This window comes from Gobio gobio (assembly GCF_949357685.1).
Source record: "Gobio gobio genome assembly, chromosome: 17".
Lineage (NCBI taxonomy): Eukaryota > Metazoa > Chordata > Actinopteri > Cypriniformes > Gobionidae > Gobio > Gobio gobio.
In genome coordinates this window covers 16,475,401-16,492,461 of record NC_137110.1, presented here as the reverse complement: position 1 = coordinate 16,492,461, position 17,061 = coordinate 16,475,401, and the positions used below count along the sequence as shown (strand labels likewise).

The window sequence follows — 17,061 nt, the reverse complement described above, 5'->3', positions numbered from 1 at the left end:
TTGATTGCGTGGGCACTAATGAGCTCTTGGTCCAGTTGACCGTGAGCCCCAGGCTGTCCAAATGGCTGAGCAGCATTGCCCTGTGGGCGAGGAGCTCGGCCTCTGACTGCGCCAGGATGAGCCAGTCGTCCAAGTAGTTCAATATTCGCATCCCCCGGTTTCTCAGGGGAGCGAGGGCCGCGTCCATGCACTTCGTAAATGTACGGGGTGCTAGTGACAGGCCGAACGGAAGGACGGTGTATTGATAAGCCTGGCCGTCGAAGGCGAATCGTAAGAATGGCCTGTGACGCGGCGTTATCTTGATTTGAAAATATGCGTCTTTCAAATCTAGGGAAATTAGCCAGTCTCTCGGGCGAATATGCGCGAGGATCTGCTTGGTCGTAAGCATCTTGAACGATCTCCTCAAAAGAGCTTTGTTCAGACGCCTCAGATCCAGAATCGGTCTGAGCGACCCGTCCCTTTTTGGCACGAGAAAATATCGGCTGTAAAAGCCTGACTCGCTCATAGAATGGGGAACCGGTTCTATAGCCCCTTTGCACAGCAGCGTGGCTATCTCCGCTCGAAGTAGATGTGCTACTTCTTCGCTCACTCTCGTCTCTATACGCGCACAGAAGCGCGGAGGGCGGCGAGCGAACTGCAGAGTGTAGCCGTGCTTCACTGTTCTCAGCACCCATTCTGATACACCTGGAATGGCTTCCCACGCTTTCGCGTGTGCCAAACGGGACAGAACGGCCTCTGGGCTCGAAACGCCGCGTTTCGCGGGTTTGACGGCCCGTATAAGAGGGGCGGGCGCGGTGCGCGCGCTCTCTCTGCTGTGGGCCAGCCGCTCGCTTTCGGTGGCTGGCCGCCTTACACACTGTGTCTCTACCGCTTTGAGCGGGGAATGTCTTGTGTGTGGCCCTACACTCATCGCTTCGGCCACCTTGGGCGGAAAACAAATGGTGTGTGGCGCGGCGCGTAGCGCCTGGGGCATAATGTTCGCGAAAATGTGTGAGCGCGTTTGAGCGGGCACAACTCTTACGCGTGGAACATGACCGGTTAAGAGTGGCTGTGTGACAGCGCGTGTGGTGGCTAGGCGTGGACGCAGACAAGCGGACACGTGACCTAACTCTAGCACTCGAGCGGCCGGAGGCCGCTTTATGTGAGTGGGGGACACGGGGTTTATTGTGCTTATGTGCAGGGGTGAACACAGAAAAGTGGGCACATTTACTGCATTTGAAACACATACGGCGTGAGCCGTGCAACCAGAAATAATGCAACTTTTGCGATTTCTCTGGTTCGCCGTAAAAACGGCGGTGGTTGACAGGCGAGAGGGCGTTTTTGCCGGCTCGTTGGCTGCGTGAAATTCCTCTGCAGCAGCCACAGTGGTGGGGGCTGACAGGAAAAAGAGTTTTGACGGTGGTCCGGCCGCAGCGGGACTTAACCGTCGTTTCTTGCCTCTGGCTAGGAGGGCTTTGGAGGCTCGGACTTCAGCACGATCCTAGGCCGGGGGCCCCGAGGGGGAGGCGGCTTACCGTGGCTGGAAGAGCGCGATCTGGGGCGGCCGCTCGGTCTTCGCTGAGACGAAGGGGGCCGCGCTGGGCGCTGCGTGGAGCTCGGTGCTGGCTGGTCGCGAGGACGGCGAGCAACGGAGCTACCGCTGGCGCCTGGGCGTCGAGGCAGGAAGAGGTTCATGGCCTGCGTCGTCTTCTGTACTTCGGAGAAACGGTCGACGATCCCCTTGACCGCTGGTCCGAAGAGCCCAGATGGAGAGAGCGGGGCGTTTAAGAAGGCCGCGCGCTCTGTTTCTCGCATGTCCGCGAGCGTGAGCCAGAGGTGGCGCTCAGCTACCGTGAGGGAGGCCATGGAGCGTCCGAGGGCCTGTGCTGCGGTCTTGGTAGCGCGGAGGGAGAGATCCGTCGCGCTTCGCAAATCCGTGATCAGCTCAGCGTCACAGCTCCTCTCGTCCAGATCACGGAGGAGATTGGCTTGGAGGATTTGCAGCACGGCCATAGAGTGCAGAGCAGACGCAGCTTGACCGGAGGCAGCGAAAGCGCGGCCGATCAGCGATGACGTCACTCTGCAGGCCTTAGACGGGAGGGCAGCCTTTGAGCGCCAACCAGAAGGCGGGCAAAGGTGCGCTGCGACCGCCTCTTCCACCGGAGGGATAGCGTTGTAGCCTTTCTCAGCCGCGCCGTCAACTTGTGAGAGCGTCGAAGAAGCCTGAGACGAGACCCTCGCGGAGAATGGCGCGTTCCAGGACTTCGCGAGCTCCTCGTGAAGCTCTGGCAGAAAGGGTGCAGTCCTGGCGGTGGGCGCACGGCGGCGACTGTTCAGGAAGCATCCGTCGAGCCGATTCGGCGCTGCCACCTTAGGCGGGGCCCATTCGAGGCCTAGCTGCTCGACAGCCCGGGTGAGAAGGCGCAACAGTTCGGCGTCCTCACCCGCTCGAGAGCGTCCGGAGGCTCGGACTGAAGAGGTCGCGGAAGACCATTCCTCGCTGTCGGAAGCCATGATGGAGCAGCTGTCGGCGCGTTCCGCGGCCGCATCCGCCTCATCCCCAGAGGCGGCAACAGAAATGGCGGCCTGGGGTGGGGGCGGGGAAGGCGAGAGTGAAGCGGGCGGGAAGGGTTCCGGCGAGCTTCTCTCGGCCAACTCCGGAGTCCGCTGCGAGCGGCGCTTTTTCCTGCGCGGCTTAGCAGAGACTGGAGGGATGTCATCTTCGAACTGATCGAGTCGAGCCCGCAGGGTCGACATCGTTAGTTCTTCGCACTCCGGGCATCCGCCGGCGAGAAGTGCGGCGGCGGCGTGATCACGGCCCAGGCAGAGAGCGCAGATCACATGGCGGTCCCCGGAACTGAGCTGCGCGTGACACGAGCCGCAGGTGGAACGAGACATTTTTAGAAAAACGCTCGGCTCTTTTTGTGAAAGTGTGACGCAGCGGCGACAACACTGAGCAATAAAAGGATATAATGCTGCCGGATAGCAGAGCAGGCACGGATGGCTGAAGGTGGCGCGATGATGCCGGCTTCTTCAGGCGCTGTCCTCTGCTTGCTCGTCTGCACGTTCAACGGCGGCGGGTTCCAGATCCAGCGATGCGAAGGGCTTCGCTGAAGAAAAGAAAATCGAATATGCAGCCCGTGAGCCCTGCTTATATACACGTGGCCACGCCCCACCTGTAGGCAAATGAAGCCAGGTGGGCGCGAAGCGCCCTCATTGGTCGCCACGTCACGCGGGCTCACCGATAGGCTGCTGCAGTTGCCAGCAGAGCAGCCAATGGCACGCTGGAATAGCCTGCTATGGTCTGCCAGGCTGCCGCACTGCGTTGACAATGTTACAAAATTAAGGATAATTTTGGGTTTTTCAGAAATCTCGAAGAAAGAATACTTTCCCGTAGCGTAAGGAACTTACGCAATACGAGAGAACCTCTCGTAAGAGAACTGAAGGACACACAGCTATTGATAATCGTGATAATGTAATGGAAAATGTTATTACTGTAACGACAATTTGTCATGTAATTTGGAATCCGTAACTGACTACAGTTTTGTACGTAATCTACCCAGCTCTGCTTGCAGATTACCAAGCATCCATTGCCCGAAACAGGCTTTGATTTACAACAACACTTCTGTTGACAAAATGTCTGAAGGCATCTGTTTTTAAACTCTAATTCTTAGAAAGAATTTGCTGCTACTTCCTTCTCCTGTGTAATCTGAATCTCCAGTTGTTCTGTGGCTCTTATGAAGTTATCCATTTTAATATGAAGCTTATAATATGAAACATGATCCCCTTGTAGGATTCCTGTGTCCTACCGATCCGCATGACAAATGACGTGCAAAGACAGAATATTGTTTCCAAAAACCAGAATCCATTTCTTTAAAACCTGTTTTTTGGAAATATTGACACCCATTACTGAACATGAAACATGAAGGCATCCCATGATATTATTGACTAATGTATCGATGAGGTGTAACATATTAGGGACTTTTAATGAGTTCTACATTTACAACAGTTGTTTGGTCAAATTATTGCTCAACTTGTAGATTTTATGAGCTTAATGTGAATCACATGAAATTGTTTTTCTGTTGGGCCGGGCATTAATCTCTACTTGGTACAAACGGTCGACTTTGCAGCTTAACCCAGAGTTGAGGGCAAACATGAGCAGAAATGTATTTTCTGCTTGTAGCTGAAACCCTGAGTCTTGGCAGAAGTTTACAGACTGGTGGGAGATCTAGTTTTTATCTGTCTAGATGTTGAGAGCAGTGCAGCGCAGTGTCCACAGGGAATGGGTGGATACAGCCTCTCTGGCCCGGGAAATAAAGCCGCCCTGAAACCTGAGCCATATGCACATTCCATTGAACGACTGAGAAATGCTATAGTTGTGAGAACGAGAGAAAAGGATAGGAAAGGGAGGAGGCAGATGTATGAGAGGAAGGGTAAATATTTATCCTGTGTTAAAGTTTATAGTGTTGAGGTTTTCCTGTTTTTGGTGAAAGAGACATCATAAGAGATTGTACACAGAGCTGGATGGTATCATGGTCTATATAAGACCTGCTTTAAAGGATTAGTTCACTTTAACATGAAAGATTCCTGATAATTTACTCCTATTTTTGTGTTTGTGTCCATTAAATTCCAAATAGAAAGTATAGAATTGATCTAGTATAGAATTTATCTTCAGCTACTAGATGTCTAAATGTCTAGTAGCTGAAGCACAGCTTGCTAATGACAGCCGTTAAAGCATTAAAATGTATACTATATAAAGAAGTCTTGTATTCACTATTAACTGGTGTGTTTGTGCCATCTCAGGTGATGATGCAGACCTGTGCAGTGAGTTACTGCAGGAGTCTCTGGATGCTCTTCGGGCTCTCCCAGAAGCTACTCTGTTTGATGAGGGCACAGTGTCGCCCGTCTGGCTGGAGGTTGTCGAGAGGGCTACCAAATTCCTCAGGTTTAATTGTCATCTTCACTATTCCCAAATTCAGAAGTAGTGGTATTATTTCCTATGTGTAGTAAGTTTTTGTCTAGAAAGCTTACACTACCTTTCAAAAGTTTAAGGTCAGTAAGATGTTTTAAATGGTTTTGAAAGAAGTCTCCTATGCTCATCTTTCTGAAATCATTCCAATATGGTACTCAAGAAATGTTTCTTAAAGGGTTAGTTCACCCAAAAATGTCGTTCCAAACCCATAAGACCTTCGTTCATCTTTGGAACACAACTTAAGATATTTTTGATGAAATCCGAGAGCTCTCTGACCCTTCCATTGACAGCTATTTAATTAACACTTTCAAGGCCCAGAAAGCTAGTAAAAACATTGTTAAAATAGTCCATGTGACTACAGTGGTTCAACCTTAATTTTATGAAGCTTCGAGGATACTTTTTGTGTGCAAAAAAACCCAAACAAAAATAACGACTTTATTTAGCAATTTCTTCACGTCTTTGCCAGTCTCCTATGCTTTTGACGTAGTAAATGCAGTCAAGCCCCTTCGAGTTACGTCAGGGCTACGCCAGAACACCGGCTTACCATTGGCCGCGTGAGAACCATTGGTTTACCATTGGCCATGTGAGCACCATGACGAATGTGTGTGATGCTGACACAGGAGCTGGCCAATATAAACTGTGTAGAAGACTGACATGGATGAGGAGTTTGATGAAAAAAGTCATTATTTTTGTTTGGTTTTGCACACGAAAGTTATTTGTCTTTTCATAAAATTAAGATTGAACCACTGTAGTCACATGGACGATTTTAACAATGTCTTTACTACCTTTCTGGGCCTTGAAAGTGTTCATTAAATTGTTGTCTATTGAGGGGTCAGAGAGCTCTTGGATTTCATCCTAAATATCTTCATTTGTGTTCCAAAGATGAACAACGGTCTTATGGGTTTGGAACGTCATGAGGGTGAGTAATTAATGACAGAATTTTCATTTTTGGGTGAACTAACCCTTTAATATTATCATCAATATTAAAAGCCGTGATGCATTTTTTTTGTTGTAACATTTTCAATTTTCTCTTTTACTGTCGCTTTTAATCAATTCAATGCATCCTTGCTGAATTAAAAGTATTGTTCTTAAAAAAATAAAATAATAATAATTACTGACCCCAAACTTTTGAACTATAGTCTAGAGATCATAAATTCTTACATTCCTAATGCTCATTGTTGTTAAAGCTCATTTTACTCCCATTTTGTTTTTCCAGTGACATCCATGGAAGTGCCAGTGGAAAAGCACCTAGTAACATTCCCCTGCAGGATCAGCACTTGGCCCTGGCCATCCTGCTGGAGCTCGCAGTGCAGCGAGGAACTCTCAGGTATTCAGAATTCTGTTACATTTGACCAGGGTCCAAAATGCGTTTTGCTATAATTCCTAAATATCTTTAACTGAAAGCCAATTTTTACTCTCAGTTGGCCCTGGACGAGTGTTAATTTTGGACCTCGCATGTGAGACTATTGGAAGGACTGAAGGGTCTTATTCATAAATACTCTCTCTAACCTGCTTTTGCATGTGTACTGTAGTCAACTGCTGTCTGCGGTTCTGCTGCTGCTAAAACTCTGGGACAGTGGAACTAGAGAGATGGATAATGAGCGCTCGACCCAGGGCACCAGTGCCCCTTTACTGCCCCTCCTGCAGCGCTTCCAGAACATCCACAGCAGTAAGGAGGAGCCTCTACCCGAAGAGGAGATTGAGGTGAGATTGAATCAATGGATAATTTTTAGAACTGCACTGTTCTTCCAGGTTTTATATCTCACTACTTTTGTTCTCAGATCCTTTCAGCCCCTCTGAGCCCGAATGAGAGCTTTCTGCGTTACCTTACACTGCCTCAAGATAATGACCTGGCCATTGATCTGCGGCAGACAGCTGTAGTCGTCATGGCACACTTGGACCGCCTGGCAGCCCCATGCAGCCCCCCGCAGTGCAGCTCACCCACTTCTAACAAGGTACTGCTTGCCACAACATGTTCTGACACTTTATTTGCAGTGTCACACAGGAAGTCCTGGCTCTAGAGCACAATGATTCTCCAGGAAGCACCAGGGAACCCTCATTTAAATGTGATTATGTCCCTGTGCTGTCAGTATACTGTCAGTATACATCCATCTATGAGAAACAAAATCATTCTTAATAGAGCTCAATCTCTTTGTCGTTCCACTTCCAGGGTACACTGCAGGAGGTAATCGGTTGGGGTCTGCTTGGATGGAAGCCTTACGCTAATGTGAATGGACCAATTCAGTGCAAGGCACTGTCGAACCTGGGCGTCACACAGATTGTCTGCTCAGAGAAGGGTTTCTTCATTCTGACCATCACTGGTGCTGTCTACACACAAAATTACAAAAGCACTGCTCTAGTGAGTCCCTCATTTTCTTAGCTGAATACCTTGGGGGGTTTTTTTCTTTCAACTATACGTCACAAATGAATGTGTGCGTATAGATGTTGCGGAGCCAGATTTCTCTTTATTTTTCTACTTTTGATTTGTACACTAAACCAATTAACCTGTGATTTTTATTTTATTTTTTTCCTATCAGGCCCCTATGCTAGTCCACGCATTGTCATCTAAGAAAATAATGAAGCTTGCAGCTCATCCTGATGGACAGCACTACCTGGCTCTTTCAGTTAATGGGGAGGTGTTCTCCTGGGGTTGTGGAGATGGAGGCAGACTGGGACACGGAGACACCACGTAAGAGCATATCAACTTCATCAAACTTTCAATAATATCTCTCAGATGTATATATCATATGTTGTACAGCGGGTAAAATAAGTATTGAACACGTCACCATTTTTCTCAGTAAATATATTTCTAAAGGTGCTATTGACATTACATTTTCACCAGATGTTTGTAACAACCCATGCAATCCACACATGCAAAGAAATCAAACCATAGATGTCCGTAAATTCAGTTATGTTAAATGATACAGGGAAAAAGTATTGAACACGCTTACTGAAACGTATTAAATACTTTGTACAAAAGGTTTTTTTGTTAATGACAGCTTCAAGACTCCTCCTGTATGGAGAAACGAGTTGCATACATTGCTGAGGTGTGATTTTGGCCCATTCTTCCAAACAAACAGTCTTCAAATATTGAAGGTTCCATGGATCTCTTCTATGAACTCTGATCTTTAGTTCTTTCCAAGGATTTTCAATTGGATTCAAGTCAGGTGATTGGCTGGGCCATTCTAGCAGCTTTATTTTCTTTGTCTGAAACCAATTGAGAGTTTCCTTGGCTGTGTGTTTGGGATCACTCCATCCATCCATCTTCTTCCGCTTATCCGGGGCCGGGTCGCGGGGGCAGCAGTCTAAGCAGAGATGCCCAGACTTCCCTCTCCCTAGACACTTCCTCTAGCTCTTCCGGGGGGACACCGAGGCGTTCCAAGGCCAGCCGGGAGACATAGTCCCTCCAGCGTGTCCTTGGTCTTCCCCGGGGCCTCCTCCCGGTTGGACATGCCCGAAACACCTTCCCGGGAAGGCGTTCAGGAGGCATCCGGAACAGATGCCCGAGCCACCTCAGCTGTCCCCTCTCGATGTGGAGGAGCAGCGGCTCTACTCCGAGTTCCTCCCGAGTGACTGAGCTTCTCACCCTATCTCTAAGGCAGCGCCCAGCCACCCTGCGGAGAAAGCTCATTTCGGCCGCCTGTATCCGGGATCTTGTCCTTTCGGTCATGACCCAAAGCTCATGACCATAGGTGAGAGTAGGAACGTAGATTGACCGGTAAATCGAGAGCTTCGCCTTACGGCTTAGCTCTTTCTTCACCACGACAGACCGGTACATCGACCGCATTACTGCAGAAGCTGCACCGATCTGTCTGTCAATCTCCCGTTCCATCCTCCCCTCACTCGTGAACAAGACCCCTAGATACTTGAACTCCTCCACTTGAGGCAGGAACTCTCCACCAACCTGAAGTGGGCAAGCCACCCTTTTCCGACTGAGGACCATGGCCTCGGATTTGGAGGTGCTGATCCCCATCCCAGCCGCTTCACACTCGGCTGCAAACCGTCCCAGTGCATGCTGAAGGTCCTGGTTAGAAGGGGCCAACACGACAACGTCATCCGCAAAGAGCAGAGACGAAACCGTGTGGTCCCCAAACCTGACACCCTCCGGCCCTTGGCTGCGCCTAGAAATTCTGTCCATAAAAATTATGAACAGAACCGGCGACAAAGGGCAGCCCTGCCGGAGTCCAACATGCACCGGGAACAAGTCTGACTTACTGCCGGCAATGCGGACCAAACTCCTGCTTCGGTCATACAGGGACCGGACAGCCCTCAGCAAAGGACCCCGGACCCCATATTCCCCCAGCACCCTCCACAGGACGCCGCGAGGGACACAGTCGAATGCCTTCTCCAAATCCACAAAACAAATGTGGACTGGTTGGGCAAACTCCCATGAACCCTCCAGCACCCTGTAGAGGGTATAGAGCTGGTCCAGTGTTCCACGACCAGAACGAAAACCACACTGTTCCTCCTGAATCCGAGGTTCAACTATCGGCCGAATTCTCCTCTCCAGTACCCTGGCATAGACTTTCCCGGGGAGGCTGAGAAGTGTGATCCCCCTATAGTTGGAACACACCCTCCGGTCCCCCTTTTTAAAAAGAGGGACCACCACCCCGGTCTGCCATCCCAGAGGCACTGTCCCCGACCGCCACGCGATGCTGCAGAGGCGTGTCAGCCAAGACAGCCCCACAACATCCAGAGACTTGAGGTACTCAGGGCGGATCTCATCCACCCCCGGTGCCTTGCCACCGAGGAGTTTCTTGACCACCTCGGTGACTTCAGCCCGGGTGATGGACGAGTCCTCCTCTGAGCCCCCAGCCTCTGCTTCCTCAATGGAAGACGTGACGGCGGGATTGAGGAGATCCTCGAAGTATTCCTTCCACCGTCCGACAACATCCCCAGTTGAGGTCAACAGCCGCCCATCGCCACTGTAAACAGCGTTGGTAGGGCACTGCTTCCCCCTCCTGAGGCGCTGGACGGTTTGCCAGAATCTCTTCGAGGCCAGCCGATAGTCCTTTTCCATGGCCTCACCGAACTCCTCCCAGGCCCGAGTTTTTGCCTCCACAACCACCCGGGCTGCAGTCCGTTTAGCCTGCCGGTACCTGTCAGCTGCCTCAGGAGTCCCACAAGCCAGCCAGGCCCGATAGGACTCCTTCTTCAGCTTGACGGCATCCCTTACTTCCGGTGTCCACCACCGGGTTCGGGGATTGCCGCCTCGACAGGCACCGGAGACCTTGCGTCCACAGCTCCGAGCAGCCGCTTTGACAATGGAGGTGGAGAACATGGTCCACTCAGACTCAATATCTCCAGCCTCCCTCGGGATCCGGTCGAAGCTCTGCCGGAGGCAGGAGTTGAAGATCTCTCTGACAGGAGACTCGGCCAAACGTTCCCAGCAGACCCTCACAGTACGTTTGGGTCTACCGAGTCTATCCAGCTTCCTCCCCCGCCATCGGATCCAACTCACCACCAGGTGGTGATCAGTTGACAGCTCCGCCCCTCTCTTCACCCAAGTGTCCAAGACATACGGCCGCAGGTCAGATGAAACGACCACGAAGTCGATCATTGACCTACGACCTAGGGTGTCCTGGTGCCATGTGCACTGATGGACACCCTTATGCTTGAACATGGTGTTCGTTATGGACAAACTGTAACTAGCACAGAAGTCCAATAACTGAACACCACTCGGGTTCAGATCAGGGGGGCCGTTCCTCCCAATCACGCCCCTCCAGGTTTCACTGTCATTGCCCACGTGGGCGTTGAAGTCCCCCAGTAGAACGACGGAGTCCCCAGTCGGAGCACTCTCCAGCACCCCTCCCAGGGACACCAAGAAGGCCGGGTACTCTGCACTGCTGTTTGGCCCGTAGGCACACACAACAGTGAGAGACCTATCCCCGAGCCGAAGCCGCAGGGAAACGACCCTCTCGTTCACCGGGGTAAACTCCAACACATGGCGGCAGAGCTGGGGGGCTATAAGCAAACCCACACCAGCCCGCCGCCTCTCACCATGGGCAACTCCAGAGTGGTGAAGAGTCCATCCCCTCTCGAGAAGTGTGGTTCCAGAGCCCAAGCCGTGCGTGGAGGTGATTCCGACTATCTCTAGTCGGAACCTCTCAACCTCACGCACAAGCTCAGGCTCTTTCCCCGCCAGCGAGGTGACATTCCATGTCCCAAGAGCCAGTTTCCGTGTCCAGGGATCGGGTCGTCTAGGCCCCCGCCTTCGACTGCTGCCCGATTCGCTTTGCACCGGCCCCTTACGGTCCCTCCCGTGAGTGGTGGGCCCACGGGAAGGTGTCCCCACGTCGCTCCTTTGGGCTGAGCCCGGCCGGACCCCGTGGGGGAAGGCCCGGCCACCAGGCGCTCGCATACGAGCCCCAACCCCAGGCCTGGCTCCAGGGTGGGGCCCCGGCTGCGCCATACCGGGCGACGTCACGGTCCTCCTTTTATTTGGCATCATAAGGGTTTTTGAACTGCTCTTAGTCTGACCCGTCACCTAGGACCTGTTTGCCTTGGGAGACCCTACCAGGGGCATATAGCCCCGGACAACGTAGCTCCTAGGGTCATTCGGGTACTCAAACCCCTCCACCACGTTAAGGTGGCAGTTCATGGAGGAGGGATCACTGTCTTGCTGAAATGTCCACCCTCGTTTCATCTTCATCATCCTGGTAGATGGCAGTCACTGTTGGTATGGTGTTTTGGGGTGATCTGCAGTGCCATTTCTCCTCCAAACATGCTGTGTATTATGGCATCCAAAGAGTTCAATTTTGGTCTCATCTGACCAGACTATATTCTTCCAGTATTTCACAGGCTTGTCCAAATGTTGTGCAGCAAACTTTAAACGAGCTTCAACTTCAGGTCTTTTCTTCAGCAGTGGAGTTTTGTGTGGTGAGCGTGCACACAGGCTATTGCGGTTGAGTGCATGACTGATTGTTTTCTTTGAAACAATTGTACCAGTTGATAACAATTGATTCCAGGTCTTTCTGAAGCTGTCCACAAGTGATCCTTGGCTCTTGGGCAACACTTCTGATAATTCTTTTCACTCCTCTGTCAGAAATCTTGCGAGGTGCACCTGGTCGTGGCCGGTTTATGGTGAAATTTCTTTTCACTTACGGATTATGGCCCCAACAGTGGTTACAGAAGGATTTCAAAACTTCTGAATGTTCCAGTGAGCAATGTCATCAGTATGTTTTGCAACAATAAGGTTGCGAAGGTCTTGAGAGAGCTCTGCTTTTACCCATCATGAGATATTTCTTGTGTGACACCTTGGTAATGAGACAACTTTTTATAGGTCATCAGTTGGGACTGAACCAGCTGATATTAATTTGCATTGACAAGGGGCAGGATCGCTTTCTAATTACTGATTGTCTTGTCTTGGCTTTCTATGCCGTTTTGCACCTCCATTTCTTCATGTGTTCAATACTTTTTCCCTGTGTCATTATTACACATAACTTAATTTGTGGACCTCTATGGTTTGATTTCTTTACATGTGTGGATTGTATGGGTTGTTACCAACATCTGGTGATGTTGAAATATATTTACTGAGAAAAATGGTGATTTGTTCAATACTTATTTTACCCGCTGTATGTATATGTTAAAAAACTTCTGTATCTTTTTTTAATGTATTTTAATGTTCACCCAGTGTGTGTCTCTCTCTCTCTATCTCTATCTATCTAAATATTTTTTTATTATTATTTGTTCAAAAATACAGTAAATATTACAATTAATTTTTTTAAAATTGATTTTTACATTTTGATCCTTCAGAAATCATTATAATGTACAACCTTACAAAAGAATTCAATTTCAAATAAATCATACCAAAAATGAGCATCAAAGTATACGTCTTTTACTCTGAATTTTGATAAATTTAAGGCATATTTGCTAAATAAAAATATAAATTTCTTTAAAACAATTACCAGTACCTTAAAGTTTTGAATGGTAGTGTAGCTTGAAAAAGCATGTCATGTTCGAGGGAAGCCATGGACTGTGTGAAATACAGTTTAGCATTCATTTATAAAAATATTTAACCATTCGTTGTTGTGATTTGACCAATCAAAATGAAGCATTCCAGAATGTATATTGCAAATATATATTCTGTAATATAAAAAACATATATAATTATTTTTACACAATTTGTTGTGAATTTATTTTATTTATTTTTTTTATATTTCTTGCACTTGTACAGGTATTTAGAGGAACCCACCATGATTGCCGTATTCTCAGGGAGGCCGATGGGGAAGCAAGTCATGCACATTGCATGTGGCAGCACGTACAGTGCAGCGATCACAGCAGATGGAGAGCTGTATACATGGGGCCGGGGAAACTACGGCAGGCTGGGCCACGGTAATATCTACAGTATTAACCCCGCTAAAATCCACTGCTGTTTATACCAAGACATGTCGAATCTTACCTCAGGAGACCGAGTGAAATGTCATCTACCTTGTTTCTAAAGGCTCCAGTGAGGACCAGACCACTCCAATGCTGGTAACCGCTTTAAAGGGGCTTAAGGTGATCTATGTGGCTTGTGGAAGTGGAGATGCTCAGACCCTTGCTGTGACTGAGAATGGTATGACATCTGAAAAGTGCACTTTCAGCAGTGGTTTTAAGATGATTAGTGAAAGATATGACCATATTTTTCTCGCTTGCTCTTTACAGGTCAGGTATGGTCATGGGGTGATGGGGACTACGGTAAACTCGGCCGTGGGGGTAGCGACGGATGCAAGACGCCAAAACTTGTGGAGAAGCTGCAGGATTTGGATATCGTGAAGGTGTGCTGCGGGAGCCAGTTCTCTGTGGCTCTTACTAAAGATGGACAGGTGTACACTTGGGGCAAAGGAGACAATCAAAGACTCGGCCACGGCACTGACGAACACGTCCGCTATCCCAAACTGCTTGACAGTCTACAAGGTTCAGTTTTCCTTTGGTTTCAACCATTGTTTTCTCAAAATATAAATTTCAGGGTTTTAAAAACCTGATGGGAAAGTCAACATGACAGTATTTACAGTTTTTGTTCAGTTCCATGTGGATAAAAATCAAGTCTCTCCTTTCTTTTTTTTTTTTTCTTTTTTATTGAATATTGAAAAATTCCATTTCATGCTTGGACATCAGTTTCATCTGCATTTAATGTAAAGTCTGCGCTTAACATTCATTATTTGTCAATTTAGGTAAGAGGGTGGTGGATGTAGCGGTTGGCTCTACACACTGCCTGGCCCTCACAGAAGAAGGAGAGGTGCATAGCTGGGGAAGTAATGATAAACTACAGCACTTTGACACGCTCTTCTCCAATAAGAAGCAACCTAAAGCCCTACCGGGGCTCAACTCCAAACACATAGTGGGCATCTCCTGCGGCCCTGGCCAGGTATAACCTGTCAGTCACCAAGATGTGATGCGTTGTACACTAACTTTGACTGTACATGCTTACTATCTTTCATATATTCTGTCTCTCAGAGTTTTGCATGGTCGTCATGCTCTGAGTGGTCCGTTGGGCTCCGTGTACCATTTGTGGTGGACGTATGCACTATGACCTTCGACCAGCTGGACTTGCTGCTGCGGCAGGTCAGCGAGGGCATGGATGGCAGCTCTGATTGGCCACCAGCACAGGAAAAAGAATGCATGGTTGTGGCCGCTCTCAATCTGCTCAGACTACAGGTCAGGCATCTAAACTATTAGTCAGACAGAATGTGCATTTATTTATTCTAAACCAACTGTTTGAATAGTAAAGCATGTGTCCTCTTAAACAGATAGTTCCCTTAGAAATGAAAATCATCATTGTATTTAATTTCTATTTCAGCTCCATGCAGCCATTAGTAACCAGGTGGATCCTGAGGAGCTGGGTCTGGGCCTGGGCAGTGGGCTGCTTAATAACCTCAAGCAGACGGTGGTGACTCTGGCCAGCAACGCTGGGGTGCTAAACACTGTGCAAGCGGCCGCCCAGGCCGTGCTCCAGAGTGGCTGGTCAGTGCTACTGCCCACTGCGGAGGAAAGAGCAAGAGCCCTGTCCTCACTGCTGCCCAATGCAGGTCAGTGCATGAATTCTGTGCTTGGAAAACTGCTAGATAACCATTTGCTTGATTACTATTTAGCTTATATCTTTCAGGGCTGTACATTGCGACATATGTTGCACGTGCTACAAATCGGTCTGTGCGTGTGAAGTCAGAAATTGTTTTGTGCTAATCTAGGACTGCATACGTGACTGAAATTAAACGAAAATCGTGATTTGGCTTGGTGAAATGATGAAATTGCAAAGGCTTAAATTTTTAAATAAATATATATATGTGCAGGTGAAGCGCAGCACTGTTCAGAGCGGATCAATTTGTTTGCAGTAAATACTGCTCTATCTCTGCAAGCACTGCGAGATTGAGTCATTGGCAGTTTAGTTTGAAAAGGGGCACGGTTCGCATGAAAAAGTTGCTAATGTAAAAGCTGTCATGTGGGGCTCGGTGTGCACCAGGGTACCAAACCCGAGACTACATGGAGGAGGTGGTCTGAGTTCGGTGGCAATCGAACAATGCCGTGATTGCATAAATGTGAAAGCAACACGGACTCAGGTGCACACTTGTTCAGTAAGAAAGGTAACCTGCATATGTGTTTTAGTCCATTACAATGTATTTAGTTCAATAAAACACATGTAAGGGATGATAGTGTAGATGATTTATCTTGCATACGAGTGTATTCGCGCATAGTGCATGCAGTCAGTAGCCTGACGTCGTCATACTCAATTCTAGTCAGAATTTGAGTCTGATACTGCTCCGTTGGGCTGTGATTATGGGGCGTGTCTCAACAGAACCTGGAAAAACCTCAATTGAATAGACCTACAACCAATCAGAGCAACGGAGCGACGCATAACGTTAGTCCAGTTGAGTTCTGTTGACATTTGACAACTGTGTTGCCAAGTCCGCGGGTTGAAGCGACCCCAATTATGTGATATACAGCTTTCCTGTAGCTCAAACAGTAGAGCATGGCGCTAGCAACGCCAAGGTCATGGGTTCGATTCCCAGGGAAAGCAAGAACTGACAAAATGTAAAATGTGTACCTTGAATGCAATGTAAGTCGCTTTGGATAAAAGCGTCTGCCAAATGCATAAATGTAAATGTAAATGTAAATATACAGACCCAGGAATTTTAACTGTCAAAATAACACATATTTATCCCCCAAATGGCTTTTTTTCCCAAGGAGAACCCCCCTGGAAAGCTAGTGGGCTTGTTTTTGGCTAGTTTTGAGGAACGTTACCTATTGGGCGGGTTTTGTTTTAAAATCTTGGCAACCCTGTCTGCACGCACGCTGGAATAAGTTAGAAGAAAAAGATGAGTGTAAACGATCTTTGCCGACCGGTGTTGTAAAAAAAGAATTTAAGGATACACAGAGTACTTACCAACACGATCATCATTTCTGAGAGAAATAGTAAAGGTGAATGCATATATGAACAAGTTCTCCGTTTAGGATTAGAACAAATTCAACCCAAGCGCCTTTGATGACGTGGATGATTACGTTACTGTTTATCATCTGTCCATCATCGTCTAAAGCCCGCCCTGACAATTTCATTGGTCCGAACAGTTTCTGTTCGGGCATAATTACTTCTCTACCAATCAAGTCCAGACCGAACTGCCTGAGTTAAAATGTTGTGGGCGGGGCTAAATTCGGCTGGCATCCAGGCTATGCAGTCAGGGCAACAAATTAACTTCATGCGACGCACATACAGTAAACCCAAGTGTTGTTTACTCAGCTGCACATAATGGCACCAAATTAATAAAAAAAAAAAAAAATATATATATATATTTATGTGTGTTTTCTATCATGCGCCGTGCACATTTTTGATGATGTAAGATGAACGCAAGTGCACCAGGGTTCGATAGAATCAAGTTGTGTGTGTGAAACCAGACCAACACGGGGGGGGGACAATCGGACGCTCAGAGTTGGGTGCTCGGACTTGGACTGCAGCAGACGTGTCCAGTGTGAAAGCCCCCTTAATGTGCATTAGATAAAGCAACATGTGCCAAACACCTTTTCAAACTTGTAATGAGAAGCATTTACAAACCTGCTGTCCAACAAAAGAGAACATTTAATCGAGTGTTTGAAACTTACTTTTGTGATCTGATGTGCTTTACATCACATAATGAGGC

At 48.2% G+C, this 17,061-nt stretch overlaps 1 protein-coding gene across 3 annotated transcripts in view; it reads left to right on the top strand.

The window, feature by feature from the left end:
* herc2 (HECT and RLD domain containing E3 ubiquitin protein ligase 2) overlaps window positions 1-17,061 on the top strand; it is a 79,172-nt gene that overhangs the window by 17,876 nt on the left and 44,235 nt on the right. For all 3 annotated transcript variants that reach the window (XM_079840553.1, XM_079840552.1, XM_079840554.1), the window contains exons 7-18: window positions 4,783-4,924; window positions 6,168-6,278; window positions 6,484-6,655; window positions 6,733-6,906; window positions 7,122-7,310; window positions 7,489-7,640; window positions 13,128-13,285; window positions 13,395-13,508; window positions 13,598-13,849; window positions 14,107-14,300; window positions 14,390-14,590; window positions 14,733-14,961. In XM_079840553.1, coding sequence (XP_079696679.1) covers window positions 4,783-4,924; window positions 6,168-6,278; window positions 6,484-6,655; window positions 6,733-6,906; window positions 7,122-7,310; window positions 7,489-7,640; window positions 13,128-13,285; window positions 13,395-13,508; window positions 13,598-13,849; window positions 14,107-14,300; window positions 14,390-14,590; window positions 14,733-14,961 — 2,088 coding nt within the window. The remainder of the gene's footprint in view (window positions 1-4,782; window positions 4,925-6,167; window positions 6,279-6,483; window positions 6,656-6,732; window positions 6,907-7,121; window positions 7,311-7,488; window positions 7,641-13,127; window positions 13,286-13,394; window positions 13,509-13,597; window positions 13,850-14,106; window positions 14,301-14,389; window positions 14,591-14,732; window positions 14,962-17,061) is intronic.